General features: G+C 41.7%; 1 protein-coding gene across 2 annotated transcripts; it reads right to left on the reverse strand.

Annotated features, from left to right (window-relative positions):
- Positions 1–6: 6 nt before the first annotated feature.
- On the reverse strand, positions 7–3,988 carry S1PR1 (sphingosine-1-phosphate receptor 1). Of its 2 annotated transcripts, none has more exons than XM_032422530.1 (3): positions 3,860–3,988; positions 3,231–3,454; positions 7–1,553 (listed from the first exon to the last, which is right to left on the reverse strand). In XM_032422530.1, exon 3 carries the CDS (start codon positions 1,388–1,390, stop codon positions 242–244), a length of 1,149 nt encoding a protein of 382 aa, XP_032278421.1. In that variant the 5' UTR covers positions 1,391–1,553; positions 3,231–3,454; positions 3,860–3,988; the 3' UTR covers positions 7–241. The 2 variants fall into 2 exon arrangements, with proteins under 2 accessions (XP_032278421.1, XP_032278431.1); XM_032422540.1 differs by lacking the exon at positions 3,860–3,988 and adding an exon at positions 3,774–3,790.
- Between the last annotated feature and the right edge of the window lie 21,640 nt (positions 3,989–25,628).

The raw sequence follows: 25,628 nt of genomic DNA on the forward strand, positions 1-25,628 counted from the left end.
TTAGGAAATAGATTCCAGACGAGGACCTGATCTCCACCCTTCCCAGTGCATTGTTCACAGGAACTAACCCACCAACACCCCGGCACCACCAGGCTGCTCTTACTACGCCCGCCCTCCTTCTGACTCCCAGCAGCTCCTCCCTGGCAGCAGTCGAGACAGAGATTTTTTTTTTTTTTTTTCCAAACACTGGGTGGTGGGTGACCACGCAAGAATTCTCCCCGTGGGTCGGCAGCGCTCAGTTTTAGGAAGAAGAGTTGACATTTCCAGAGGACATAATGGTCTCTGGGTTGTCCCCATCGTCCTTCTGCGGGTGGGAGGAGTTGTCCGACTTACTGCGGCTGAATTCCATGCCGGCAATGATGGGTCGCTTGAATTTGCCCGCGGAGTCCCCGCTGGGGCATTTGCAGCAGGACAGGATCCGGATGAAGGCCCGGCGCATCTCCTTGTTGGTCAGAGTATAAATGATGGGGTTGGTGCCGGAGTTGAGCACTGCCAGCACCAGAAAGTACTCGGCTCTGAAGAGGATGTCGCAGGTCTTCACCTTGCAGCCCACGTCCAGCAGGAGCAGGATGAAGAGGGGCGCCCAGCAGGCGATGAAGACGCTCAGGACGATAATCACGGTCTTGAGCAGCGCCAGCGACTTCTCCGAGCTGCGGCTGGCCTTAGACGTGTTCTTGCGGAAGGTCAGACGGCGGCTCCGAGTCCTGACCAAGGAGTAGATCCGGCAGTAGAGGATGACGATGGCGAGCAGGAGCAGAGTGAAGACAGTGGTGCAGAAGAGGATATAGTGCTTGTGGTAGAGCGGCAGGACGGTGGAGCAGTTGTACAGCACGCTGATGCAGTTCCAGCCCATGATGGGCAGGCCACCCAGGATGAGGGAGATGACCCAGCAGGCACTGATCAGCAGGAAGGAGCGGAAGCTGTTGCTCCCATTGTGGAGTTTCATTTTCAGCATTGTGATATAGCGCTCGATGGCGATGGCTAGGAGGCTGAACACGGAGGCAGACAAGGCCACAAACATACTCCCTTCCCGCAGAAACCACTGGGCGGGGGTGAGCTTGTAGGTGGTAGCGCCAGACAAGAGCAGGTTGGCTGTGTAGGCCACTCCTGCCAACAGGTCTGAGAGGGCCAGGTTGCCAATAAAATAGTACATAGGTCGGTGGAACTTCTTGGTTTTCCAAATGGTCAGCAAGACAAAGATGTTCTCTAGGATGATAAAACAGCAGATGAGAATGAACACCACCGAGCTCAGTTTAATGCCATTCTCCTTGTCCGCGCCGATATTCAGCTTTCCTGTGTAGTTATAATGCCGGACGATAAGGTCATAGTTGACATAGTCGGAGACAGGACTGCGGAGGGCCTTCACCAGCGGGACACTGGTAGACCCCATGGTGCACAGTGTCTCCAGGAATCCGGGGGTGGCGCTTCTCCAGAAGAACGCTAGAGGGCGAGGCCGAGCGAGCCTTCACTTGCTCCGGAAGGTGGTTCTGTCCGAGAAATCCAGGCTTTTTGTGTCGCTTTGCCCTGGTTGGAGAGGGCCTCGGAAACCGCAGCTTTAAACAAGTCACAAAGAGGAGAGAGTCAGGGAAAAAGCCACAGCACACTGGCATAATTCATTCTAGCTAAGGCATTGCTCCAGTTTTGTCGTGGATTTGTTTTAAGGAAACTTGGAGGAAGCGCAGAGTGGGATTTTTAAAAAAAAAAAAATCAAATTCACATTTCTTGGCAAAAGGGGGGGGGGGGTGGGGGAGGGAGAAAGAACAAAAATTTACCCAAACTGAAAACTCCAAATCGACACGATGAAAATTCTCCTGTGTCACACATCCAAATGGAAATGGGAAAACTAGAGAAGTGAGCCCCATAACACCTCTCCCGCCCTCTCTCCGCTTCCCCAACTCCAACCCCCTCCAGGTTTCCAGCTTGGAGGTTCTCTGAAGCGTTGGCCCGCTCACCAGCGGGTTCACCACCAGCTCTTGGTCTCACCTCGGAAGAGACCCAACCGCTAATATGAGGGTGGAGACGCACACCACCTCTGCTTGCCGCCACCACCCAGCTAAAAGAGCTGAGAACCACCTCCTAATTGCCTTGCAAGACATTAGATTTGCACGAAAATCATTTGACAGAGTAAGTCATTCTTTGGGCTCTATTAATAACTCTCTAGGAACAGGTGTGCTCAGGGTCCGAGGGGTGTGGGCAGCCAAGCCCGCCCCGGCCTTGCGGTAAACAGGAAAGCTTACGCTTCTGTGAAGCAACTGACTTTTCTTAATTTCTTCTTCTAGGTTTTTTTTTTTTTCTTGTAAGCCAGTGCAAGAAAATATAAAGGTATTCAGTGAAAATCGTTCATAAGAGATTGCAATAAATCCCAGGAATTTAGTACATTCATTGATTGTATAGGGAGTATGTTTAATTACTGTGGGTTTGGCCAAAACACACACAGGCACACACACAAAAGAGAGAAGTTATACTACTAATGATAACGATACATGCCACTACATTCCTAATTCCAAGTTCAAAGCTCCTGTCCAGAAACATAAATGTACGTCTGGTGCGCTGCTGAACGAGAGCCGGCTGTTCCATTTACTGCCGTCCCCCAACATGTTGCCTCCTCTCTTAGAAATACAAAGTGTGGAGGGAATGAAACATGGCACTGGTCAGCAGAAGTCTACTTGTAATGTTTCAAGATAACGCAGCAATGTGAAAGAAGTGGAGTAATAGAGACAGCAGTTCCCGGGACAGCAGAGGCTGCTCGCGCCCAGAAGCTCTGCATTTCTCCCATCTAATTCCGCACCCTGCTCGCCGGCAGTGCAAGTTTAAGCCTTTACCCCACCTCCCATATTCTTTGTCTATAGGATTTCCAAATATAAGCGCCTTCCCTCCCTCTGCGACCAACCGCAGTTTTCACTATCCCCTACCCGTGGTTGGGTTTACAACTGGACTTAACCCTTTTCCGAACTTCATAAATCACAAGTGCCCCAAGAACAATCCGATCGGGTTGGGCTCCTTAGCAGCCCAGGTATGAATGTTTCCAGCGCCCAGAGATGATGTTTTAAAAGGTTTTGGGTTTGGGTTTTTTGTTGTTGGTTTTTGCTTTTGTTTTTGTTTTTTCATTTTTTTTTTTTTTTGTTTTTGCTTCGTTCGGGTTTAAAAATTCCTTTCTAACACTGAAGACCTCCTGCAGCGGCGGTCCCCCGCGCCCCCGGCCCGCGCTGGCAAGGCGCGCAGTCCCCTACCTCGCTCAGGCGGGACGAAGTTGCGTTGGGAGAGCTCCGGGTCTCCACTGCGCGCTCGGCATCTTGCTGCTGCCCCGGGACTGACTGCGACGCTCTCCAAACTTACTCGAGTCGGGGTCCCCTCCCTCCGCAGCCGCACACTCCAATGGCCAGCCCTGCTCCCCGCGGCCAGCGCCGGCCCGCTAGCTGAAGTCGCCGAGCGCCCCGCTGAGGCTGGGTGGCTTCTGTAGGAAGAGGCGGGGAGGGGTTAATATCTCAACCCCCACGCCCTCCGCCAGCGGCTGGGGGCCTCCGGATCTCGGCTGCAGAGACTCACTGTCCAGGAAAGATCTGGGGCAGAAGCGCGCGCGCGCGCGCACACACACACACACACACACACACTCCTCCCCCACAGGCAACCGAAAAAAAAAAAAAGAAAGAAAGAAAGAAAGAAAAAGAAAACAGAGAAGGGACGGAGGCTGGTGCCCCCTGGATTCTGATGCATAAATCACGGCCCTAGCCCTGCTGTCCTCCACTCCCGGAGACCATTCTCCCAAGTCTTACAAAAGAGAGGAGGTGGGGAGCCTTTGGAAACTTCCCTCCTGAAAAGTCTTAGGGGGCAGAGGACAGCCCGGCGTCTCTCAGCGCACCTCTCTGGTCCCCTAGGCGCTGGAGTCCTTGGTTGGATCGGAGTCCAGAGACTTTGGCGGGGCGCGCCCGCGGCCGCTTCTGCGCAGGCAGAGAAAACCTGGGCGAGACCCCGAGAGTCTCGGCCGCTCTCTGGGGAGGAGAAGCTGGCAAGGGGCTGCAAGAGACACGGAGGAGATACACAGCAGCCTAGAAGGGAGAATGGCCCCGGAGGTTCCTTTACGTCTCCCCACCCCCATCCCGCTGCTGCCCTGAAACTTGCGGTCTGAGGGGCAGAAAGTGGCTTTCCCGGGACTCGCGGTGAGATGGGCCAGCGCCTGACGAGACGTTGGGTGGGGGTTTCCCTTATTCAACCGGGCGCAAAGTCAGCCGTGTGTCCCAGATTCTGGCCAGTGGGAGACCTCTGGGGACATGGGCAGCTGCTGGGGCCTGAGAGATTTAAAAAGCTTGGGCAGCACAAGACTTTCCAAAAGGGAAGAGCCGCTGGGCCCAGCCAACCTAGTCTGAGGCCGGTGCCCTTCTCTCCCTTTCTACTCGGGAGAACTTAGAGGCCCCCACACCTCAAAGCTCCCAACACGCCCACTCTTTTCTTTCTCTTAGACGCTACTTGAGAAGGTGAGACTAGAGGCGGCCTTGGTCAGCTCCGCCTCAATGACAAGCTCAGAGCACTTCTGCCCTGCCCTGCTGCGACACAGATTTCCACCCAGTCCCTGGTCGCACTGGCTTCCCATCCTGGCAGATGTGAACGCAAAACTTCTCCGTGTGCAGTTTCAATTGAGAGACACACCCTGTACCTGAATGACTCAGAAGGAGGCTAAATGAATAAACAGACCCCGGCTTCTGGGATCTTATGAGTTTGCAAAAGAAGAAATCAAACGACAGTTAAAATCAAGTTCACAGCTGCCTGAAAGTCTTCATCAACGGAGTTGCAGCCGGCACATAGCCACAAAGTCAACAACAGTATATGCATGCAACATAGAAACTAAGATAACGATCCTCTAGACTCTAGAATAGATGGGCTCTGATTGGGCTTGAGGACTTATTTAAAAGAAGAGGTATGTTGAGGGCACCTGGGTGGCTCAGTCGTTAAGCGTCTGCCTTTGGCTCAGGTCATGATCCCAGGGTCCTGGGATCGAGTCCCACATCAGGCTCCCCGCTCAGCGGGAGGCCTGCTTCTCCCTCTCCCACTCCCCCTGCTTGTGTTCCCTCTCTAGCTGTCTCTCTCTCTCTTGAAAAATAAAATCTTTAAAAAAAAAAAAAAGAAGAGGTATGTTGAGTCTACCCTGCACAACCTAAGTTGCGGACTTTGCAAAATCCACCCCACCCACTAATTTATGAGTTCTTTAAGGGAAAGGAATTAAAGTGAATTGCACACCAAAACTCTTATCTATCATGGTAGATTATCTAACTTAAGCAAGCATTGTTGGTCATTTTATTGATGAGAGAAATTTCATTCAGCTTAAGTCACTAGATATCCCAGCTAGTATGTGGCGGAGCTGGGTTCCACAACTTCATGCCATGTCTCCCAGATGTCATGACCCCCAGTTCAAACACCTTCAGTCAATAAATAGTTAAGGAACTGAAGTGTGTGTTCCCCAAAGGGAAGCAAACCTCTAGCCTTAAAATTTTTAAATTGTGCTAATTTCTTTCTTTTTTTTTTTAAGATTTTATTTATTTGACACAGAGAGAGAGAGAGAGACAGCGAGAGAGGGAACACAAGCAGGGGGAGTGGGAGAGGGAGAAGCAGGCTTCCCGCAGAGCAGGGAGCCCGATGCGGGGCTCGATCCCAGGACCCTGGGATCATGACCTGAGCTGAAGGCAGACGCTCAACGGCTGAGCCACCCAGGCGCCCCAAATTGTGCTAATTTCTTGACTATATATATATCTAAAATGTATACAAATATAGGCTAGTGAATGTCCTTTCAAAACCACTTATTTCCTGACTATGCAAGTCTACAAAATGTATACAAAAGTTACACTAATAAATGTCTTTTTTTACCATGAAGCATTTTCTTTTTTGCCGAAACGTTTCATTAAATTTCTTTTTATTAAATTATTAAATATTACATTATTTATTAAAATAAATATATTTCTATTTTTACCACCTTTTAAATTAGCAAGACTTTTTTTTAAAGAGTATATTTTTTTGAGATTTCTTTATTTGAGAGAGAGAGCGAGCACAGTACATTTGTTACAGTTGATGGGCCTATACTGACACATCATTATCATCCATAGTCCATAGTTCATGTTATGGTTCAGTCTTGGTGTTGTACATTCTATGGGTTTGGACAAATGTATAATGACATGTATCCATGATTATGGTATCATGCAGAACATTTTTACTGCCCTAAAAAATCCTCTGTGTTCTGCCTATTTATGCCTCCCCTCCCCTATGAATGTCTTTATTAAAACCACTGATTTCCTGACTATGTATTTCCTGACAAAGTGTATACAAATGTATAGTAGTGAACATATTTTAAGACTTCTCATTATCTACCTATAACATCTAATGTAAGGTTATATATTTGGGTAGCAGATTCTAAGTATTACACATATTAACTCATTTAATCTTTCCAGTGACCCTATAGGTTAGGAATGATTATTACCCTAATTTTCCAAACAAGGAAACTGAGTCCCAGGCATATTATATTAAGTAACTTGGTAAACGTGGTCTGTGACCATAGATTGGCTGTAGCCTCTTAACCATGAGTCCAAATCACCACAATAAACCTCAAACATGTCAAAGAATTACATGGGGGAAATCAGTCTTTTTCTTGTGAATACTGCTGGTGAGAACAACATTCATTCAGTATTAATCCAGTGTTTTAAAAAGCCCAAATACTTTGCAGGTGATTACTTAGAAATATTCATCCTTAGTATACACCTATAAGACGTAAAATGTAGATGACCACTCAGGCAAAATTAGAAAGTAGGTAAAACTATTTGCAGCAATGGTTTCCCTGCCAATTCCAAGTCTCTGGTTCCCACACATATCTCTTCCCATTACTCTCAGGAGAGGCCCTAAGAATTGCATCCTCAAGCTATCTCTTGGCTCTCAGCCCAGGTCCCTTTCCGCTGCCGCCTGGAAGGCCAGCGCAATGTTTTACCTTACTTCTCCTGGCAATGAGGTTACCATCTGACGCCCAGTTCACACTCAGGTTGTGCCATTCCACACTTCTTATTTCAAAGCAACTTTATTATTCTTTTATGCATGCTTTACAATCTCTCTTTAAGGGTTGCCACAGAAAATGCCATGTCATATTTGGGACTTATACTAAGAAAAATTATTTGTCGTTACTCTGCAACTCAAATTCAACTGAGTGAGCTGTATTTTTATTTGCTCAGTCTCACAATTCTACTCTCTTTCCTAAATGCTCCAGGTACTTTCCAACCCCCTTCCACCCACAATCCCCTGTAAAGATCCAGCCCTCCCCTTCCTCATCTATTCTTAGGGGAGTAACTAGCCTCCTACTTAGTGGAGAATACAGTGTCACTGAGATTTCTCTCCTCTAAGGTAACAGCAACTTCACCCACCCTTACTTCCTGCCAGTAGCTTTCCTCCTTCCCAAGTCAAACCCTTGCCCATATCACTGTGCTAACTCCCCCCAAACTTTCGAAGACGTGGCTCAGGTACTCCTTCTCTCTCTTGTCCTTTCAATTCTTGGTCTCTGATGACTCTTTATCTTCAACTTACCTTAATATTTGTGTGTTTCCTCTACCCAAAACTCACTATCTTCCGCTCATACTAACTAGGTCTCGATATAAATCTCTCTTCTCTTATTTGCCACCACTCAAAACTACGTAGTGGGACATGACAGTCTTGGATTCAGCCATCATTCTGCCTGTTCCCCGCTGGGCAACTTTTTGCAAGTTCTTTAACGTCCTTGAGTGTCAGTTTCCTAAACTCTCTCTCTCTTTCTCCACAGTGTTCCAGAATTATACAATAACGCATCGTGATTTTCCAAGTCCTCTCCTGGACATACAATGGGCCCTGTATAGTCTGAGAAACTATCCAAAATTATTTCTCTGATAACTTCATTTTCTCTATTTCTCTATTCTGTCTTTCTGGAACTCCTACTATTCAGATTATGGACCATCCAGGAAGTTTTTATATTAAATATTCTCTTTTTTTTAAAGATTTTATTTATTTATTTGACAGAGAGAGCGAGAGAGCCCAAGAAGGGGAAACAGCAGAGGGAGAGGGAGAAGCAGGCTCCCCGCCAAGCAGGGAGCCCGATGTGGGGCTCGATCCCAGGACCCCGGGATCATGACCCAAGTCAAAGGCAGATGCTTAACCATCTGAGCCACCCAGGCGCCCCTATATTAAATATTCTTCATATTTATTTTCCATTTCCTATATCTTAATCTTTTTTCTGATTTCTGGGAGATTTCTCAACTTTATCCTTCAACTCTTCAGTTAATATTTTCCTTTGTGTTATCAGACTTTTGAGTCTAAATGCTCTCTTCTTTTTTTTTTTTTTTGAATATTTCATTTTCACAGAACCCTGTTTCTGTTTCAGGGATCCCATATCTTTACTTACCTCTCAGAATATTAGAATGTCATTGCTGTTGTCAAGATTTTCTCCTTTTTTTTTTTTCTTATCGTCTCATTTTCCTGTTTGTTTTGATCTTGGTTCTTTGTGTCAGCAGCTTTCTCAATTGTTAGGTGATCTCTGGCTGTCCATTCCTGTTTCAGACAGAAGCACTGAAAACTAAACTCTTTGTGGGGGGTTTGTCAATGGAAGGGTGGTAGGTAATCAGGTATGTTCTTTTATTAGAGGACCCCAAATACCAATATTTATAGATCTCTAATCCTGGACTGGTCAATTTCGTCAGCGAGGAATTCTAAAATCTCTTGTCTGCCTTCTCCTATTTTCTGAAGTGAATCAAGGAAGGCAGGGGAGAGAAGGAGAAAGAAGCTGATCATTTGGTGTTTCAATTTTTTTTTATTAAAAGATTTTATTTATTTATTTAACAGAGAGACACAGCGAGAGAGGGAACACAAGCAGGGGGAGTGGGAGAGGGAGAAGCAGGCTTCCTGCAGAGCAGGGAGCCTGATGATGCGGGGCTCGATCCCAGGACCCTGGGGTCATGACCTGAGACGAAGGCAGATGCTTAACGACTGAGCCACCCAGGCACCCCTCAGTGTTTGAATTTGAACTGAATCACAATGATGGGCACCTCCATGCACATGCTCTGAGCCCTGCCAGGTGTCCCTGGGTCCAAATACCCTCTGAGATAGCCCATTTAGAAAATAAACCTCCAGCCTTCTGCTGGAATGGGGGATTGGTCCTTGTCCTGTTGTACAGGTTGGAGACAGAGGGCTGTAGATTGGCTGCTAATCTTAATTTGATAAAAGAGCATTTTATTAAAAAACCAGAAAGGAAAAAGAGCAGAAAGTAAGATCTTGAAAACAATGCGTATAGCAGGGTTAAAGAGAGGTGGGGTGGTGGTGTGTGAAGCATCTGTCTACTAGAGTCGATGCTTCACCTTCAGTCCTCTTGTTTTCAGACAGGCATTTACCACCACGTCAGAAATGCCTGGAGCCTCCATTTCCTGATCCTCTTTGAGGATCTTCAGTGGGAAAATCACTTGTTTCTGGATCCTCCTGCTTCTAGCTCAGGTTTCAACTTTCTCTGGTCTGACAAGCCATTTACACACATTAATTTGTTTCCCAAAATTTCATTGCTTTTGTCAGAGGCAAATTAACCTTGAAGCTAAATGTAGCTTAAATTTTAGAATTTCATTTCCAAGGTCCTGGAAAGAGTCCTAGCAATATATCCACATGATTATATAAATATTAAAAGTAAGGAATTTTAACAGTGATTGGCTAAGCTTGCTGTCTCTTTCCATTAGGAAATCTCCACTATTTCATTTCCCTGTATGTAGGGTTGGTTTGGGAGTTGCCTTGGGCATTTTGGAATCTGAATAAAGGGAACTTGAGTTTGGGTTACATTTAGATTGAATTTAGAAGGATATGTGAGTGAGATTCCAGTTGCTTCCATTTTATTTCCAGCTACCCTAGTGTAGAAATGACTTTCAAGACTATTTCTACTGCCCTCCATGGCTAGTCATGCTATAAACATGCAGTGTCATGTGACTCTGAGCCAGAAGCTAGTCTGGGGAAAGTTATTCCAGGGATGACATGTGTAAATTGTAATTGGAGAATTTGATTCTCATTGACACCTAGTTAAAACAGAAGTTCTCCTCTCTCCAGAATATATTTAATGACTCAGTATATATAATTATTAAACATGTCGTATGTTTTTCCCACTCTTGATGGAATTCACACAAAAAAGATTGATCAGAATTTGTATATTTGTCTGGTATTTGTAGGGTGTAACTATTGCAATTTGGAAATAAATTTAGGATAATTTCAATAGAGTATGGGAGAAATTACAAACTTCTCATTTGGATATACTTATAAAGGATACTTTATTTTGTCATCTATAAATTATTTAATAAGGATTGAGAGCAAATCCATTCTAAAAATCATTGAAATATGAAACAAAAACAATAAAATGAGCAATTAAATCAATAGGAATTATTCTGATGCTGGGAAAAAAGTTGTATCAAAAAACCTTCCAGATCATACCAAGAATACAATAGGACAAGTACAATACATACAACAGGACAAGTACCAACATCCCTATTCCATTATTAAAAGGAAGATGCATTTTTTTTTTTTTTTTAAGATTTTATTTATTTATTTGACAGAGAGAGAGACAGCGAGAGCAGGAACACAAGCAGGGGGAGTGGGAGAGGGAGAAGCAGGCTCCCCGCTGAGCAGGGAGCCCGATGTGGGACCCGATCCCAGGACTCTGGGATCATGACCTGAGCCGAAGGCAGACGCTTAACGACTGAGCCACCCAGGCGCCCAAGGAAGATGCATGTTTTGTATAGAAGCAATGAATACGTTCTTGGAGTGTTGTTAATCCATATAATAAAGGGTAATGAATCATAAGAACTAGAAAAAGATAAATTTCCTGCTGATTTGATACACAAAACAACTGACACAGAGAAAGGGTCTATCAGTGTCATGTCTCTATGACATGAAGACATCAATAACAAAATGACTAATGATAATCTCAATTCAAGGGTATTTATAATTAGATCATAAGAAAACTCGAAATGTTTTGAAATTCTGCAGCTTATATATGGGGAAAAAAGTCATAGCAATTTTCCTAAATTTGGCAACCGTCCTGAAATCTCACATATTACCAGTAATGAATTTTGGGGTTTTGTTTTTGTTCTGTTTTTTTAGACAGAGAGAGAACGCAAGTGGGGAAGGGCAGAGGAAGGAGAGAAAATCTTAAGCAGTCTCCATACTGAGTGCGGAGCCCGAGCCCAAGGCAGGCCTCCATCTCATGAGCCTGAAATCTTGACCTGAGCCAAAATCAAGAGTCTGATGCTTAACTGACTGAGCCACCCAGGTGCCCCACCAATAATGAATTTTGAAGCTGAAAGAAAGTTTTCTAAACAAATAATAAAACATTTTTTTTGATTAAGCGTACTAGAGGGAAGACTAAATTACCTTTCTGTTCACTCTAAAGAAAACGATATTTTAACTTTTTATCCCATGAAGTAGAAATCAAAGGGTATATAGCCAAAGATGTAAGAAAAAAAAGCATTATAAAATGTTTAAGGCAGTTACTAAAAATATTATTTTTATAAGTTCAGGATATTTGTTAGCTTTTTAAAACTAGTACTTTGTTGTGATGTCTTTTCTTGTTCTAAATTCATTTTCATACCTACTTTTGTATTTTTTTCTAAATGAGTATCCTTGGTCTCCAATTGTATAAGCTCCTACCTGACTCTCCTTTCTTCTTCCATTCTCTTTGTCCTTATAAGTTGATTTATTGCTTTCAGTGGGGTAGGGAGGGGAAGAAAACGTTTGCAAATCTCCTTATTTTGACAGAAATTTTCATTCATGGTTTTTTAAAATAGTAATTTTTATTTAGTTCAACTATGTATACAGTCTTTAAATGAAATATTTCTATAAACGTTATTAAGTAAAAAATAATTTCTCCTCCAATTTTTGCTTCCCAATGGCAACTACTTTTACCTCTTTCACTTTTCCTTTGCATATTTGCCCCCATGATTTCTAATAATGTGCTTATGTTGGCTTTTAGATTATTTTTAATTTTAAATATTATATATTGACTTTGTCCTTTGGAAATTAGGATTTAGCTCCTTTACCTATACTGTACCCCCACAGTTTCCTATTCTCCAAATAGAGATTAAATTTAATTTTTTATATTATTATAAGTATGCAGATTTTACTCACAGCTTAGCCATGTGTGTACATATTTACTTTCACGTAAATCGTTTGGTTTTCCCTAGACTTAAATATTGTCTTTTTCGTTGTTTGCTCGGTTTCCTATGTACTTATTACTAACCCATTCCCACACTCTCAGGGCATTCAAACACATCAGAAAACGTATCACATTCTTGGGGACATCACTCCCGAGTCCTCTGTCCTTCTCTCTAGTCCTAATCGCTGCATGGTTGTCATCCTAGGGGTCATGGGTGGGGGTTCCCTTCACTTCTCTCCTATTCCGAGCCTCAATTCCTGGATCTTCTCCATTCTCCGTTTAATGCCTTCATACTGATGGAGTTTCCAGAAGTTTCCTGGTTAAGGGTACATGGAAGATAAATTCCTTGAGAAGTTGAAGATATACAAATGTGTTTATCCTGTCTTAACTCTTTAGTCATAGCTTGGCTGAGTATATAAATCTAGGTTGAAAGTTATCTTCCCTGCACGTTTTTAAGGCTTTGTTCCATGTCTTCCAGCATCCAGTGCTGCTAAGAATTTGTGATATCATTGTCTTTCCCCACCCTTTATCTATAAGCTGTTTTTATTTCTTTGTTTGTGTTCCCCTCCATGTGCCCTTCTTACAGGATAACAACTTACACTCCCCTATCAAGGGTGGGGTCTATGTTGCCTCCAGCTGGACCTGGCAGAACTTTGTAAGCAGACTAAAGTACAGATGATGCTGAGTAACTTCCAAGGCTAGGTCATTAAAAGTGATATGACTTCTGGCGCTTGTTCTTTTTGGCTTTTAGCACTCACACCATAATGTAGACACTATATGGAAAGATGAGAGAGATAGACAGAAATACCCAAGGCACCATTAGTCCTTTGTTAAGACTTTTGACACTCAACACAGAAAGACTATGGAAGCGCTATGTGCATGAACATGGCTTGTTGGCTGGTGGACATCACTGGAAGAAGATCTGGCTAAGTCATTTCATTGATGGACCCCTAAATGTCAGTATCTTTAGGTGATTTCTCCTGGGAGTGCTCATACATCCAGAGAAAAAGGTTTCCACTCTTCCCAGAAGATACAAACTTGGTTGCAGCACCTGGGAGAAGAGGGAGAGAATGAAGCTGGGGTATCTCACCATTCAGCATAGGGATTTCCCCTTACCCTTCCTGTGTTTACTGTGGTGTTGCACCATCAAAGTCATTCTGTGCACCCTCTCTAGCCCCAGTTGTCTTTCCTAATGGGGGAGTTTCAGTCCCTCGGGCTGCTCAGGGCTGGGGAAGATCATGGTGAGGCAGCATGAGGGGGTGAGGATGAGTCTAACTGCTTCTAAAGCCGACCTTCTGTTTTCATCTTCACTCTCAACCCCGCTTTCAGAGACACCTAAAATCCCCAATTTCTGGGCCTTTCTGGGGTTCTGTAGAGCAACTCAGCTTGCTTCTGGGCTTCCCCCATTGTTGCATTAGTTTTCAGTTTTCTTGGTTGTAGTAAGAAAATTAACATTCATCCCTCTGCTTTTCAGTTGCCATAATTTTGTTGTTCTTATCTTTTATCTTTTCTTTCTCTTTGCTTGTGCCTAAAGAAAAGAAAAGAAAAGCAAAATAAAACAAAACAAAAAAAACACTTTACTATTATGTCAGTGGAGTGTAGGAGTGGAGGGAAGTGAAAGTGTTCAATTTACTAGCTCTGAACAGAGGTCATTTACATTTCTCTTAAACCCATGCTTCTGAAACCATTCTTCTGAGCCTGCCCTTTCTAAGGACACCAATGACTCCTTAATCAACAAAGCCAAAAACTTCTCATGAACCCTCATTTAGGGGAACTTAGTGTCACATTTGACACCGTTGACTACCCCCTTGCTGAGACTCTTCAGTCTGCTCTTCCATAGCAATGCTTTCTCGCATTCTCTTCTGACTCAGATTGCTCTTTGCCAGTGCTCTTAACTGGCTTCTCTTTTTCTATATTATCTTAAACACCCTTATCCCAAGAATATGAAATAATTATATAACCTGTATTATGTGCCAGGCACTGTACTAGATAAGCATTGTCTATACAATGAATTCATCCCCTCAACACTCTACACAGGAGGTACTATTAAATAACCCATTTTTACAGATAGAGGCACAGTAAGGGGCGCCTGGGTGGCTCAGTCATTGGGCGTCTGCCTTCGGCTCAGGTCATGGTCCCGGGGTCCCGGGATCGAGCCCCACGTCGGGCTCCCTGCTCCGCGGGAAGCCTGATTCTCCCTTTCCCACTCCCCCTGCTTGTGTTCCCTCTCGCGCTGTGTCTCTCTCTGTCAAATAAATAAATAAAATATTAAAAACAAAAAAAGAAAAGAAAGCTTAAGTAAGTTGTTTAAAGTCCTAGCTTTTTCCCATTGTGCATATTGCCTTTTCAAATGTTACATCCTCAGTCTTCCCTCTTATCCATTTGCACTTTCTTGGCTTTTGTTGTTTACTTCTAGGGCTTTATCTATCACATACATGCAGACAACTCTGAACCGTACACCTCTATTCCCACCTTTATCCCAAGCTCCAAACTCAATATCTAAGTATTTATTGGAAACCTCCATTTGTGTGTCTCATAAGCACCTCAAGATCAAAATATCCAAGGCCCAACCATGTCATTCTGACCATTCTCTTCCCGGGACAATTCAACCTGCTCCCTGATGTATGTATCAGTGAATGGCATCAACATTCACCTCATCAGACAAGCTAGAACATTCCAGATTCCATTCTGACTGCCTCTTCACCAAATGTGAAATTTGCTGCCAAGACTGCTGTCCTCTGAAGGACCTTCTGAATTCATTTCCTCATAACCCTCGAATGCCCTTGTGAGGTTCTTACCCCCACCCCTCCATTTATAACAACTTCCTCCTCAGAGGTCTCAGCTCTGAGCATCCACACCACCATCAACGCCGCTTTTCTAAATACCTGAGATCTGTTCATTCTACTTACTTAAGGGTGACAGGTAGTCTCCATGAGAGGGAAGGGGTTCCTCCATTACTAAAGCATGGCAGGATTTCTTGAAGAAACATCTCTTGTATATGTTTACAGATCAATAAACACATACCAAGAGAAATTAAAAGCTGTATAATGTTCCAAATCATTGATGATTAAGTACCAGTCAGAAACTAAGATAAAAGAATTCTGAGATTATAGCAATAAAAATGGACACATTTTTATTTATTCAATTTTGCTTGAAAAAATAAAGTCTATTACTTTTTTTTTTTCATTGAAAAATTACAGAGGCACTATATGTTGCCTTTGTCTGTGGCTTGTTCTCCTGTAGCCAATCACGTTCGTCTCTCCTCGTTCCATTATCTCCTGCACTGAAGGATGCTAGCCCAGTCTTTTTGGGATATCCTGGGACACTCTAAGTTTTTGTGTGTCTATTTTAAGTCAATCCATCTTAATCCCTCTTATTTTGAGAAAAATCTGTCTAGCAAGTTTTGCATGAAGATGCAAATTTTGTTGACATGAATTGCAAATATTACAGTCCCTGCAAATTTGTTAATATCAACATTGTAAAATCACCTGAATCTTTATCACCTGGAAAAAGCCAAATGAGGTCGCTGAGACATTTAAATTAGAAAGTATTTAAAAAGTAATTTCATCCTAATTCCTTTAAAATCCCCTGGCTTATAAGAATGAGGGTAACCAAGTATTGTTCAGAAGATGTCCTTTGCCGAATGAAAGGAAAAACCAACTCTCATATATGTGAGGTAAACATGTTCCTCAAGTGCTTGAAGGATCCTAATATATTTACTTAGAGCCCTTAAGTATTGTGTAGCCTCAACGGGATTAGTAAATTTGTCTTCACAGGTTATTTTGCCCTTGGCACATTCTAATTCTCATTCTCTCTGTATTTTTTTTTTTTTTACCTTTTTTCTGTGGCAGGGAGGGGAAATGATAATTGAACAGAAGCAAAAAGATAAACAGATAAAGTGACTTATTTGTTCCCACAATTCAGCCAAGGATTTCCAGCCACCTGCAATTTGAACTAAATTTGAACTGCTGCAATCTGAAGAATTTTAGAAGACTATATGGTAATTACTCTCCTGGTGTCTTGCTTATTTGACATAAAAGGGCCTACTTTAAGTAATAGAAAGGAAAAGAATAGAAGGTTGTGATTTAAATCTACTCATAAATAATTGTGTGTCAATCCCTCAACTCTGGGCCTTTGCACTTGCCATTCTTTCTGTGTGGAACGTTCTTATTATCCTCAACTAACTCCTATCCTCACTTCATTCGGGTTTTAGATCGAATGTCATGTCCTCTGAGAGGTCAGCCCTCACCCCTATCTAAAAATGTACACATTCTCTCTGCCCTCCATCTCCTTGGACCTGCTTCATTTGTCTTTATAGCACTTAAATTGTCACCAAACACATGATTTGTTTGTCATGTGTTTGTCTTCTCTTACCAGAGTGCAAACTCTAGAAGTGAATTACTTTGTGTAGCCCAGAAAAGTCCCCATGACAGTAGTCTAGCAAATATTTGTTGGGTAATGGACATTGGGGAGGGTATGTGCTATGGTGAGCACTGTGAATTGTGTAAGACTGATGAATCACAGACCTGTACCCCTGAAACAAATAATACATTATATGTTAATAATAAAAAAATCAAATATTTGTTAAGTGAATGAATTAAAATCACAAAAAAATAGTGATATTTCTTTCTCTTTAAACACCAAATCCCTTTTTTTAATTTAGAAAGTGAATATTCTCCGATTGAAAGTAAAAAATTCTCATTAAAGGCCAATAAAAGCATCAAAACCTCTAAATCCCTAAAGTAAAATCTAGAGCTTTCATAAAAGTGTTTATGGACATCTTCAAACTACACCTCATACGGACATTGTATCATCCTTAGAAGAGGGAATGTCTGCTAACTTACTACTAAATTATTAAATTCAGTCAATTTAATGAAAGAAATCTGTGAAACTAATTGTCTGCCATTGCATAGAGAAAACAACTGGTTGCTTGGTTATAGTTGTTACCATCGACTTGACTTCTGGTAAGAGCGTTGGATCTATATGAACAACCCAGTGGCTCAAGTTGGTTTTCTTCCTGGCTCTTCCCATTTCTTCTCCTAGCCTACCTCTCTGTAAGGAAGATTTATTTATATGTTAATCTAATACACAAATATCCAATACTGCATATATGCTAATGCTCGGGGCATAAAATCTGTGGCCTGTACATGCTCAGTCTGGTAACGAATGAACGAATATGTACCATGCTGTGTAGTACATCATGTAATCCACGTGTGGTTCGGTATCCCAGCTGAGCTTGTGTTCTTATGTACCGAGGTTCTGAGAGCATTCCTTCTGGCAGATAACTACTAGAGGAAGAAATTCATACCTGAGCCTGAGCTATCTGAAACTTGGCCTCAAAACCTCTGTAAGAGCCGTGGAAATAAAGTTGGAAAAACTCATACCAAAACTGCAAGCAATTTTCTGGAGAATTTGACACTTGAGACATTTGAATCAGTTTTATCTTTTATTCTTAAAAAAGGGGGGAGGGGAGGCTACAGTTATGCAAATAAAAAGTAAAAAAAATCCAATCAGGAAAGGTCACTTTTGAGAAACTATGGCATTAGAGAGCGAAACTTCTATTTCCACAAAGCAAAACAAACAAAAAATAACCTACTGAATCTCCAGTTGACTACCTCAGACATCTCACACTCAACATAACTACAATGGAACTCTTGATTTCCCCTTCCAAAAACCCCTGTGAGCCACAGCCACCCCCACTCCCTCCCATCTTCCTTTTCTCAGTGAATAGTATAGCTAGTCACCCAGGGGCATTGTTGATTGTCCCTTTCCTTTAAAAGCGGATTCAACCCCTCAGCTAGCTCTGTCAGTTCTATCACCAAAACGCATCTGAATCTGTCCACCTCTCCCTTTTTGCACTGTCACGCTTGTGTCCGAGTTACTATCATCTCTCACTGAATTACCTCAGTGGCTCCTTCAACTCCCACTCCTGCTCACCTCCAGTTCGTTCTCCGCTCAGGAAAAAGAAGGAGCTTCCTCACCCCAACTCTTTAACATCGTAGTTCCATTTTCTAATTAATAAAATTTATTTTTTAGCGCAGTTTTAAGTTCACAGCAAAATTGAGTGGAAGGTACAAGGAGTTCCCATATACCGCCTATCCCTGTACATGCACAACCTCCCCCACTATCAGCAGTCCCCACCAGAGTGGTACATTTGTTACAATCCCTGAACCTACACTGACACATCATAGTCACCCAAAGTCCATAGTTCACATGAAGGTTCACTCTTGGTGCTGTATGTTCTATGGTTTTGACAAATGTATAATGGCATATACCCACCATTATAGTATCATATAAAATAGTTTCCCTGCCCTGAAAATCTTCCGAGCTCTGCCTCTTAATCCCTCCCTCCCTACTAACCCCTGACTACCACCAGTTTTTGACTGCTTCTGTAATTTCGGCTTTTCCAGAAAGTCACATAGTTGGAATCAGACAGTATGCAGCCTTTTCAGATGGGCTTTTTTTTCACTCAGTAATACACATTATAGGTTCCTTCTCATCTTTTCTTGGCTTGAAAGCTCATTAATTTTTAGCGCTGAATAATATTCCATTGTCTAGATGTACCACAGTTTATTTATTCATTCACCTATTGAAGGACATCCTGGTTGCTTCCAAGTTTTGGCAATTATGAATAAATCTGCTATAAACATCCATGTGCAGATTCCTGTGTGGACACAACAGTTCATTTGGATTAATACCAAGGAGCGCAATTGCTGGGTCACATGGTAAGAGAATGTTTAGTTTTGTAAGAAACTGCCAAACTGTGTTCCAAAGTGTTATTTTACATTCCTGCCAGCAATGAACGAGAGTTCCTATTACTCCACATCCTCACTGGTACTTGGCATTGTCAGTGTTTTGGATTTTGGTCACTCTAATAGGTGTACAATGGTATCTCATTGTTGTTTTAATTTGTAATTCCCCAAGGATGTATGTTGTTGAGTATCATTTCATGAGCTTATTTGCCTTCTGTGTATGTCTTCTTTGGTGAGGTTCAGGTCTTTGGCCCATTTTTTAATTGAGTTGTTCATTTTCTTATTGTTGAGTTTTAAGAGTTCAAGGTGTCAATAAGTACTAGTTGAGCAAACGAGTGATTGAAACTTCTAGCCCGTAGCTATGTAATCACATGTACATTAGAACAATATAAGTATGTTCCAAATGAGATCTGTTAGTCTTTTCAGTACTAGAATTCACTCACAAGAATAGAATTCATATATAAAGAATAATTATTTTAGAGGAGGGAGGGGCAGAGGGAGAGGGAGAGAGAAAATAGTAAGCAGGCCCCATGCCCAGCGTGGAGCCCAACGTGGGGCTTGATCTCACAACCCTGAGATCATGACCTGAGCCGAAATCAAGAGTGAGATGCTTAACCTATGAACTACCCAGGTGCCCCTAAAGAGTAATTTTATATAATTGGCTAGTAATTAGGTGACATAAAACAACATTTTTTCTGGCTTTCTTGCCTGTAAAATGACTACGTCTATAACAAAAAAGTCAGATAATATTCCTTTTTTCCTTTGAAATAGTCTGCAGAGAAGAAAATTATTCCCAATTATAATGCTATCCTTAGATCTCATGAGCCTCCTAGAAAACAATTCATGAAGAGCCCACCAGCCAGCCCTTTGTTAATTATATAAGAAGCAGGGCCCAGCTACTACTAAGGTGGTATTTTTGGCCTATGGAGACAGAAAGGGAAACTAGTTAGTGGAGTATAATTTTCTTCATTCTGGCTTTACTTTACTCTCTAATACCTTTTATATTTTCCTTAAGCATGTGAAAGCATAATCTTCAACAAGTTAACTGATCACTGGAATGTGGATACCACTGACTTTTATTTTTAATAAGGATTAAAATTAAGTAGGTATTATATTAAAATGCAGTTCTAAGGAAACTTTTAACATTTTATTAAATGTTGTAAGTAAATTTTTGAACTATGAACTTGAGAAGGTAGAGGCTCAGCAAGCATCTACTCTTGGAATTGTTCTTAGAATAGGGTGTGGGAACAGATTCCAGTGAGGCTCAAATCATGTAGGAATTCCGCAAATAGCTAAGAATATGGTCCTAATGTACATGTTCATTTTAAAGCTCCTTTAGCTGAACTCGTAGAAATAGAGAACAGAGTGGTGGTTACCAGGCACTCGGGGCTGGGGAGAATTAGGGAGATGTGGTTGAAGGATACAAACTCACAACTAAAAGATAAATAAGTTTTGGTGATCTAATGCACAGCATTGTGATTACAGTCAACAATGCTGTATTATAAATTTCAAGGTTGCTAAGAGATTATATCTGAAATGTTCTCACCACAAAAGAGAGATAACTATGTGATTTGATGGAAGTGTTAGGTAACACTTTGGTGGTAATCATATTTCAATATATAAATGTGTCAAATCAGAATGCCGTACACCTTAAACTTACATAATCTTATATATCAATTACATCTCAATTTTAAAAAGCTATCTTCAGTAAGGAAATACTATGCTAATGCTTCAATTTAGCAACATCCTAAATAACTTTAAATATGTTTCTATAATTTGGGGGATAGAGATAGATTGACTTACATCAAAATATTTCATTCATTCATCCTTTCGTCAAATATTTACTTGAAACAAAACATGTGGCAGGTCCAGTTCAAGGTACTTAGGATAAAACAGAAAAAGATCCCTGCCCTGTGGAGATTGTGTTCCAGTAAGAGAGACATCCAATTAACCATCAATATAGAAATAAGCAAATTATGTAGTATTAAGCCATTCAAATTATTTATTGAGCACATACTAGAAACCCAGCATTAAACAAAACTGGCAAAGATCTCTATCTCTGTGCAGTCTACCTTCTGTCATGCGGAGATAGGTAACAAGCATAATAAATAAATAAATTATATGGTATGTTAGAAAGAGTTAAAACTAGTGAGTCTAAATCCAAAACAGAAGAAATAGTTGAAAGAGATCTTTCCTTCCAAAAGTTTCAGTTTCTGAGTAGTCTAAAAGCAAAAACCGCTCACTTTTTAAAGAAATATTTTGCAAAACAAACTTGTCCAGTCATAAAACCTATTTTGTTAATAGTAGGTAGACTCACTCAGTCATCAACACTCTTATTCCAAAAATATATATATATCGAGTGCCTGTTTGACACAGAAGACAGCAACAAACATGCAGACACAATGCGCCATCATGGGCAAATACTTTATAGTCATCCCAGAATTTCATGGAGGAGTAGATCGGGAAAACACATGCATCTGGGTAGCCTATGTACCCTAAAGTTTATAACTACTCTTTAAAGACTTATTTCATGTTTGTTTTGTCAACCAAAAATCTCCCGAACTCCAAACCATTGCTAGTTAGGAGGGATGGAGAAAGGGTAACAGTCTTTGCTATTGCCGATAGTATCTCATCTTCACTGTGACAAGGAATACTTTCCTGCTCCTCAACCAAGATGTATTAACTGAATCAAGGGGCAAGGTGTCAAGGAAGCTGTTCCCAACTGCATACTTCTCGGGGGCGGTGGGGGGGGTAGGTCTGGGCGAAGAAATTGTAGTTTCTACAAGAATTTTTAAGAACCACATCTTAATGCCTCCTTATAGGAACCCGAGGTTCATGTAATATTCTTAATGTCCCAATGTCCAAATTATGGAAATTATTTTAAGAAAGAAAAGGTGCTATATCCAATACCTTAATACTTCATAAAATGCTCTGAAGACTTTTATCGTAGAATCTGTTCTTTTTGCTGACCTAGAGTCTCTTCCCCCCTTCTTCTGGTTCTAGAACCCCACTTTTCCTTTGGCAAACAACCCCACTTTATTCCACATGCCAGACTGCCAATCAAGTGACCCAACTTCCTTGGCCAAGCAGTGTGCCTGGGACCTAAGCCAGGTGAGGCTGATTCTCCTGGGATTTGAATCCTGAGCAGGGTGACTCAAGGTCAGAAAACATTTACAGCCAAGACTTTCTGATGGTGGAGCCCTGAAGAAGTGGTCCATTCACTCCTGCCATCTGGATCCCGAAGCTTAACTGAACTTCCCCCATATATCCTTCCAGTAAAATTCCTTTTACTTAAATATGCCTGAGTTGACTTCTGTTGCTTGTGACCAAAGAATTTTAATATACCTACCCACATAAATAGATTGGAGACTGTAATAGAAATAATTTTTGCACCTTGAAAAAGAAATTTGCTGAAAATGGCAAAAATGAGAATTGATTTTGTTTTTTCAGAAGTTTACGCCTCAGGTGACAAAAGCAGTTTGGATATATATGCAATAAGCATGATTTTTCTTAATGTATTGAGAAAAATTGTATTCTTATAAAAAACATTATTTTAAAGATTTATTTATTTATTTGAAAGAGAGAGAGAGAGCATGATCAAGAGGGGCAGAGAGAGGAGGAGAGAGAATCTCAAGTAAACCCTGCGCTGAGTGCTGAGCCCAACGTGGGACTCAATCCCAGGACCCTGAGATCATGACCTGGGCTGAAATCAAGAGTCAGACGCTTAACTGACTGTGCCACCCAGGAGTCCTTAAGAAACATTATTTCAAAAAAGGAATTATGAATAGGCTTACCTTGTTATGTAAAATTGTTAATGTTCAAATACATTTTGTCATGAATATAGACTCCCACCTCCAAAATGAGATCCTTATAGCAAAAATAAAATGAGTCATTGTAATACCTGTATGTGGGAGCAACAGCTATAGTTTCTCCATTAAAAAATGCATATATGTATACATGTGTGTGTAGAGAGACACATACACACAAACATATTTACAAAAACAATATCTACCTATTTCACATTTAGGCACCCATTCCTTGAGGATAGAGAGTTTAATTATGATTGGAAATCCTTCCATTCTGTTAATGGCTATTCAGCCTTTGGACCATTTCTTAATTTATAAAGGGGAAGCAAACCACATCCAAGTGCACCTTATTCAATATAACCTTGATCTGACTTCTCATTTTCTAATTTCTGAGCTGGTACAATATTTAGACAAACCAGGAAAGTTTTGCCAACTTCAGAATATAGTATTGATGGTGAAAATATGACCAAATAATAATAACACTAATTTGATGACTTATGTCTTTAAGGATAATGCATTATAGTTTTCAAAACTTTTTGCTTACTGTACCCATCAGGTTCCAAGCAAGAAATAGAAGGTACTCAGAAGGCTCAATAGGGAAATTTTTAATGAAGAGACTACTTACAGAGGTTGTACACAGATTGTACACAAGAGCAAAGGATGTCGAGGCAGCCAGACTCGCAAGAGTAGGAAGACATTACTTCTCCTAGAACCTAAGGGCTAAGGGGTGGAAACAGTGTTATCAGAACTCCACGAAAAGTCAAAGCCAAAGAAGAGGGGTCACCCAGCTGCTGCCAAAGATGTGGAATGGAAAGAGTGAATGAAGGCAGATTTATCTTGCTGCTTCTTTCCTCCCACCTTCTGATCTACTGCTAAAGCCAATCATAAGCCAGATGGCAAGGGGGTCCTGGCAATGCAGTTCTTAGGAGACAGCAAATCCTTTGGGCACAGAAAAGGCAGACAAGGGGTGGCAAGCGCATCTGGGGGGAAAAATGGAGAATAACCAGCCACATACATTAACTCAGAATAAAACAGGCTCAGAGAGATTAAGAGCCTGATTAAATTTACACAGCTCATAATCCCTGATCAGAGACTTAAGTTTTCAGACCCTCCAAAGCCAGTGTTTTTTCCAATATGCTTTAGTTAATGGCTTAGTTGCTCATGATTGAGGAGTACTATATTGCTTGGATCAAAAATAATATTTTGGTTCAAACTGAGCTACCTCAGTGAGAATCCCTAAGGAAGTCCTTTGTTGCATATATACCATGAGAATTTGGCTCACAACACAGATTGTCTGATGAATCCAGTGAACGCAGCAATGATGACTGTCTTGTCCTGGTGAGGTCAGTGGAGACACTGGGAGTCATGGGAGCGGTAGAGAGGAGAGACACAGCAAAGAGGAGGATCCTAAGGCTGCCAGGGAGGAGCATCATAGCAGTCAGCCTGCCTCAGTCTGAATCCACTCTTTTCTTTCACTATCTAGGTGGTTGGGGATTAATCTGCATCTCCATTCATTCATCTCTTATTGGGGGCTAAAATACCTACTTCACTGAGTTGATATGAGGACTAAAATAATGCTTATAAAGTGCTTAGCATGATGCTTAACATAGTAGCCCTCATTAACAGTTGTGTCTACCATTTATTGGACTCTTGATGTGCTATTACTATTCATAAAACAGATTTAAGGTGAGTCTTAATATCCCTCGTTTTACAGATATGGAAGCTTAGAGAATGATTTCCCAAAGATCACAGAGCTCACACCGGCACTGAGATCTGAATTTAAGTGCACATGCTTCTACTCCATTACACAGTTTCAGACAAGACAAGGTTCAGTGGTTTTCCTGGTGGGTTTCAAGCCGGAAACTTTTAAAATGTGTCCCAACACACATTTTCTTGAATTTTTCCAGGTTGGTGTAATGTGAGGGACGTGAATTATACACATTTTACTGGTTATTGCTCTCATCAGTTTGTTGTGTCCATTGTTGACATTTCAGGCCTAGCACCAGCAATGTTACTGTTTTTTAAATAAAGCCCAACGTGCCCTTGAGGAATATGCCTTTCACCAGGGGATAATTGGTTTGGAATCCTGATGCCATTATTTATCATCACGTGGAGGTGATTTGCAAGGAATATGGCTTTGATGCTTGAGGATTGGCTTTGCGCCAAGAAGTCATTGTTGGGGATTCTGGCTGTTTGATGTTAAGACGCAATCTGCCGAGGAGCTGACTGGGCCTATTAATAGGAGTTCAAACACAGTGTCACCAGCTTAACTATGGGGGCCTGGAAAGAGAGCCTGCATAACAATTCTGAGAGAGCCAGAGGTGTCATTGGACAGGACAGTGTGACCTCAACACCATGATAAGAACTCACGAAGGCATCTGAAACATGCTAGCAGTCTTCTCCACACTCACTCTCACTCAAATTCACTATTTTGGGCATTGACATAGCATGGGATGTCACAATTAGGTGTCTGTCTTTCCCACAGGACAGAGCTCCTTAGAGGCAGGGATTATGTCATTAATTCAAAAAGCATTCATTGAGCGTCTCTTGCCACTGCCAGCCATTGTATAAGGAGCCAGGAACTTTATTCATCTTTGTACCCAGCACCTCATACAGAGGCTAGCACATGGCAGACATTCAGTGGGTGTTATGGGTAAAATATTGCTCACTGAAGGGGCTAAACACAAACACTGTCACAGGAATGTGTTGTGTCTTTCAAAATTTGCTGTAATACCCCAGCTTTCTGAATTAGGAAAATCAACTTGTGGCAAATAAAACTATTTAATACTTTCTGATTTGTCTTGTGGTTAAAGGCTAAGGAATGCCAGTTGATTAAATATTTGGTTATTTAAGACTTAAGTCCATATTTGATCATATCAATTAAAAAATAAACTCAAT

Source organism: Phoca vitulina, unplaced genomic scaffold (genome assembly GCF_004348235.1).
Source record: "Phoca vitulina isolate PV1807 unplaced genomic scaffold, GSC_HSeal_1.0 scaffold2, whole genome shotgun sequence".
NCBI lineage: Eukaryota > Metazoa > Chordata > Mammalia > Carnivora > Phocidae > Phoca > Phoca vitulina.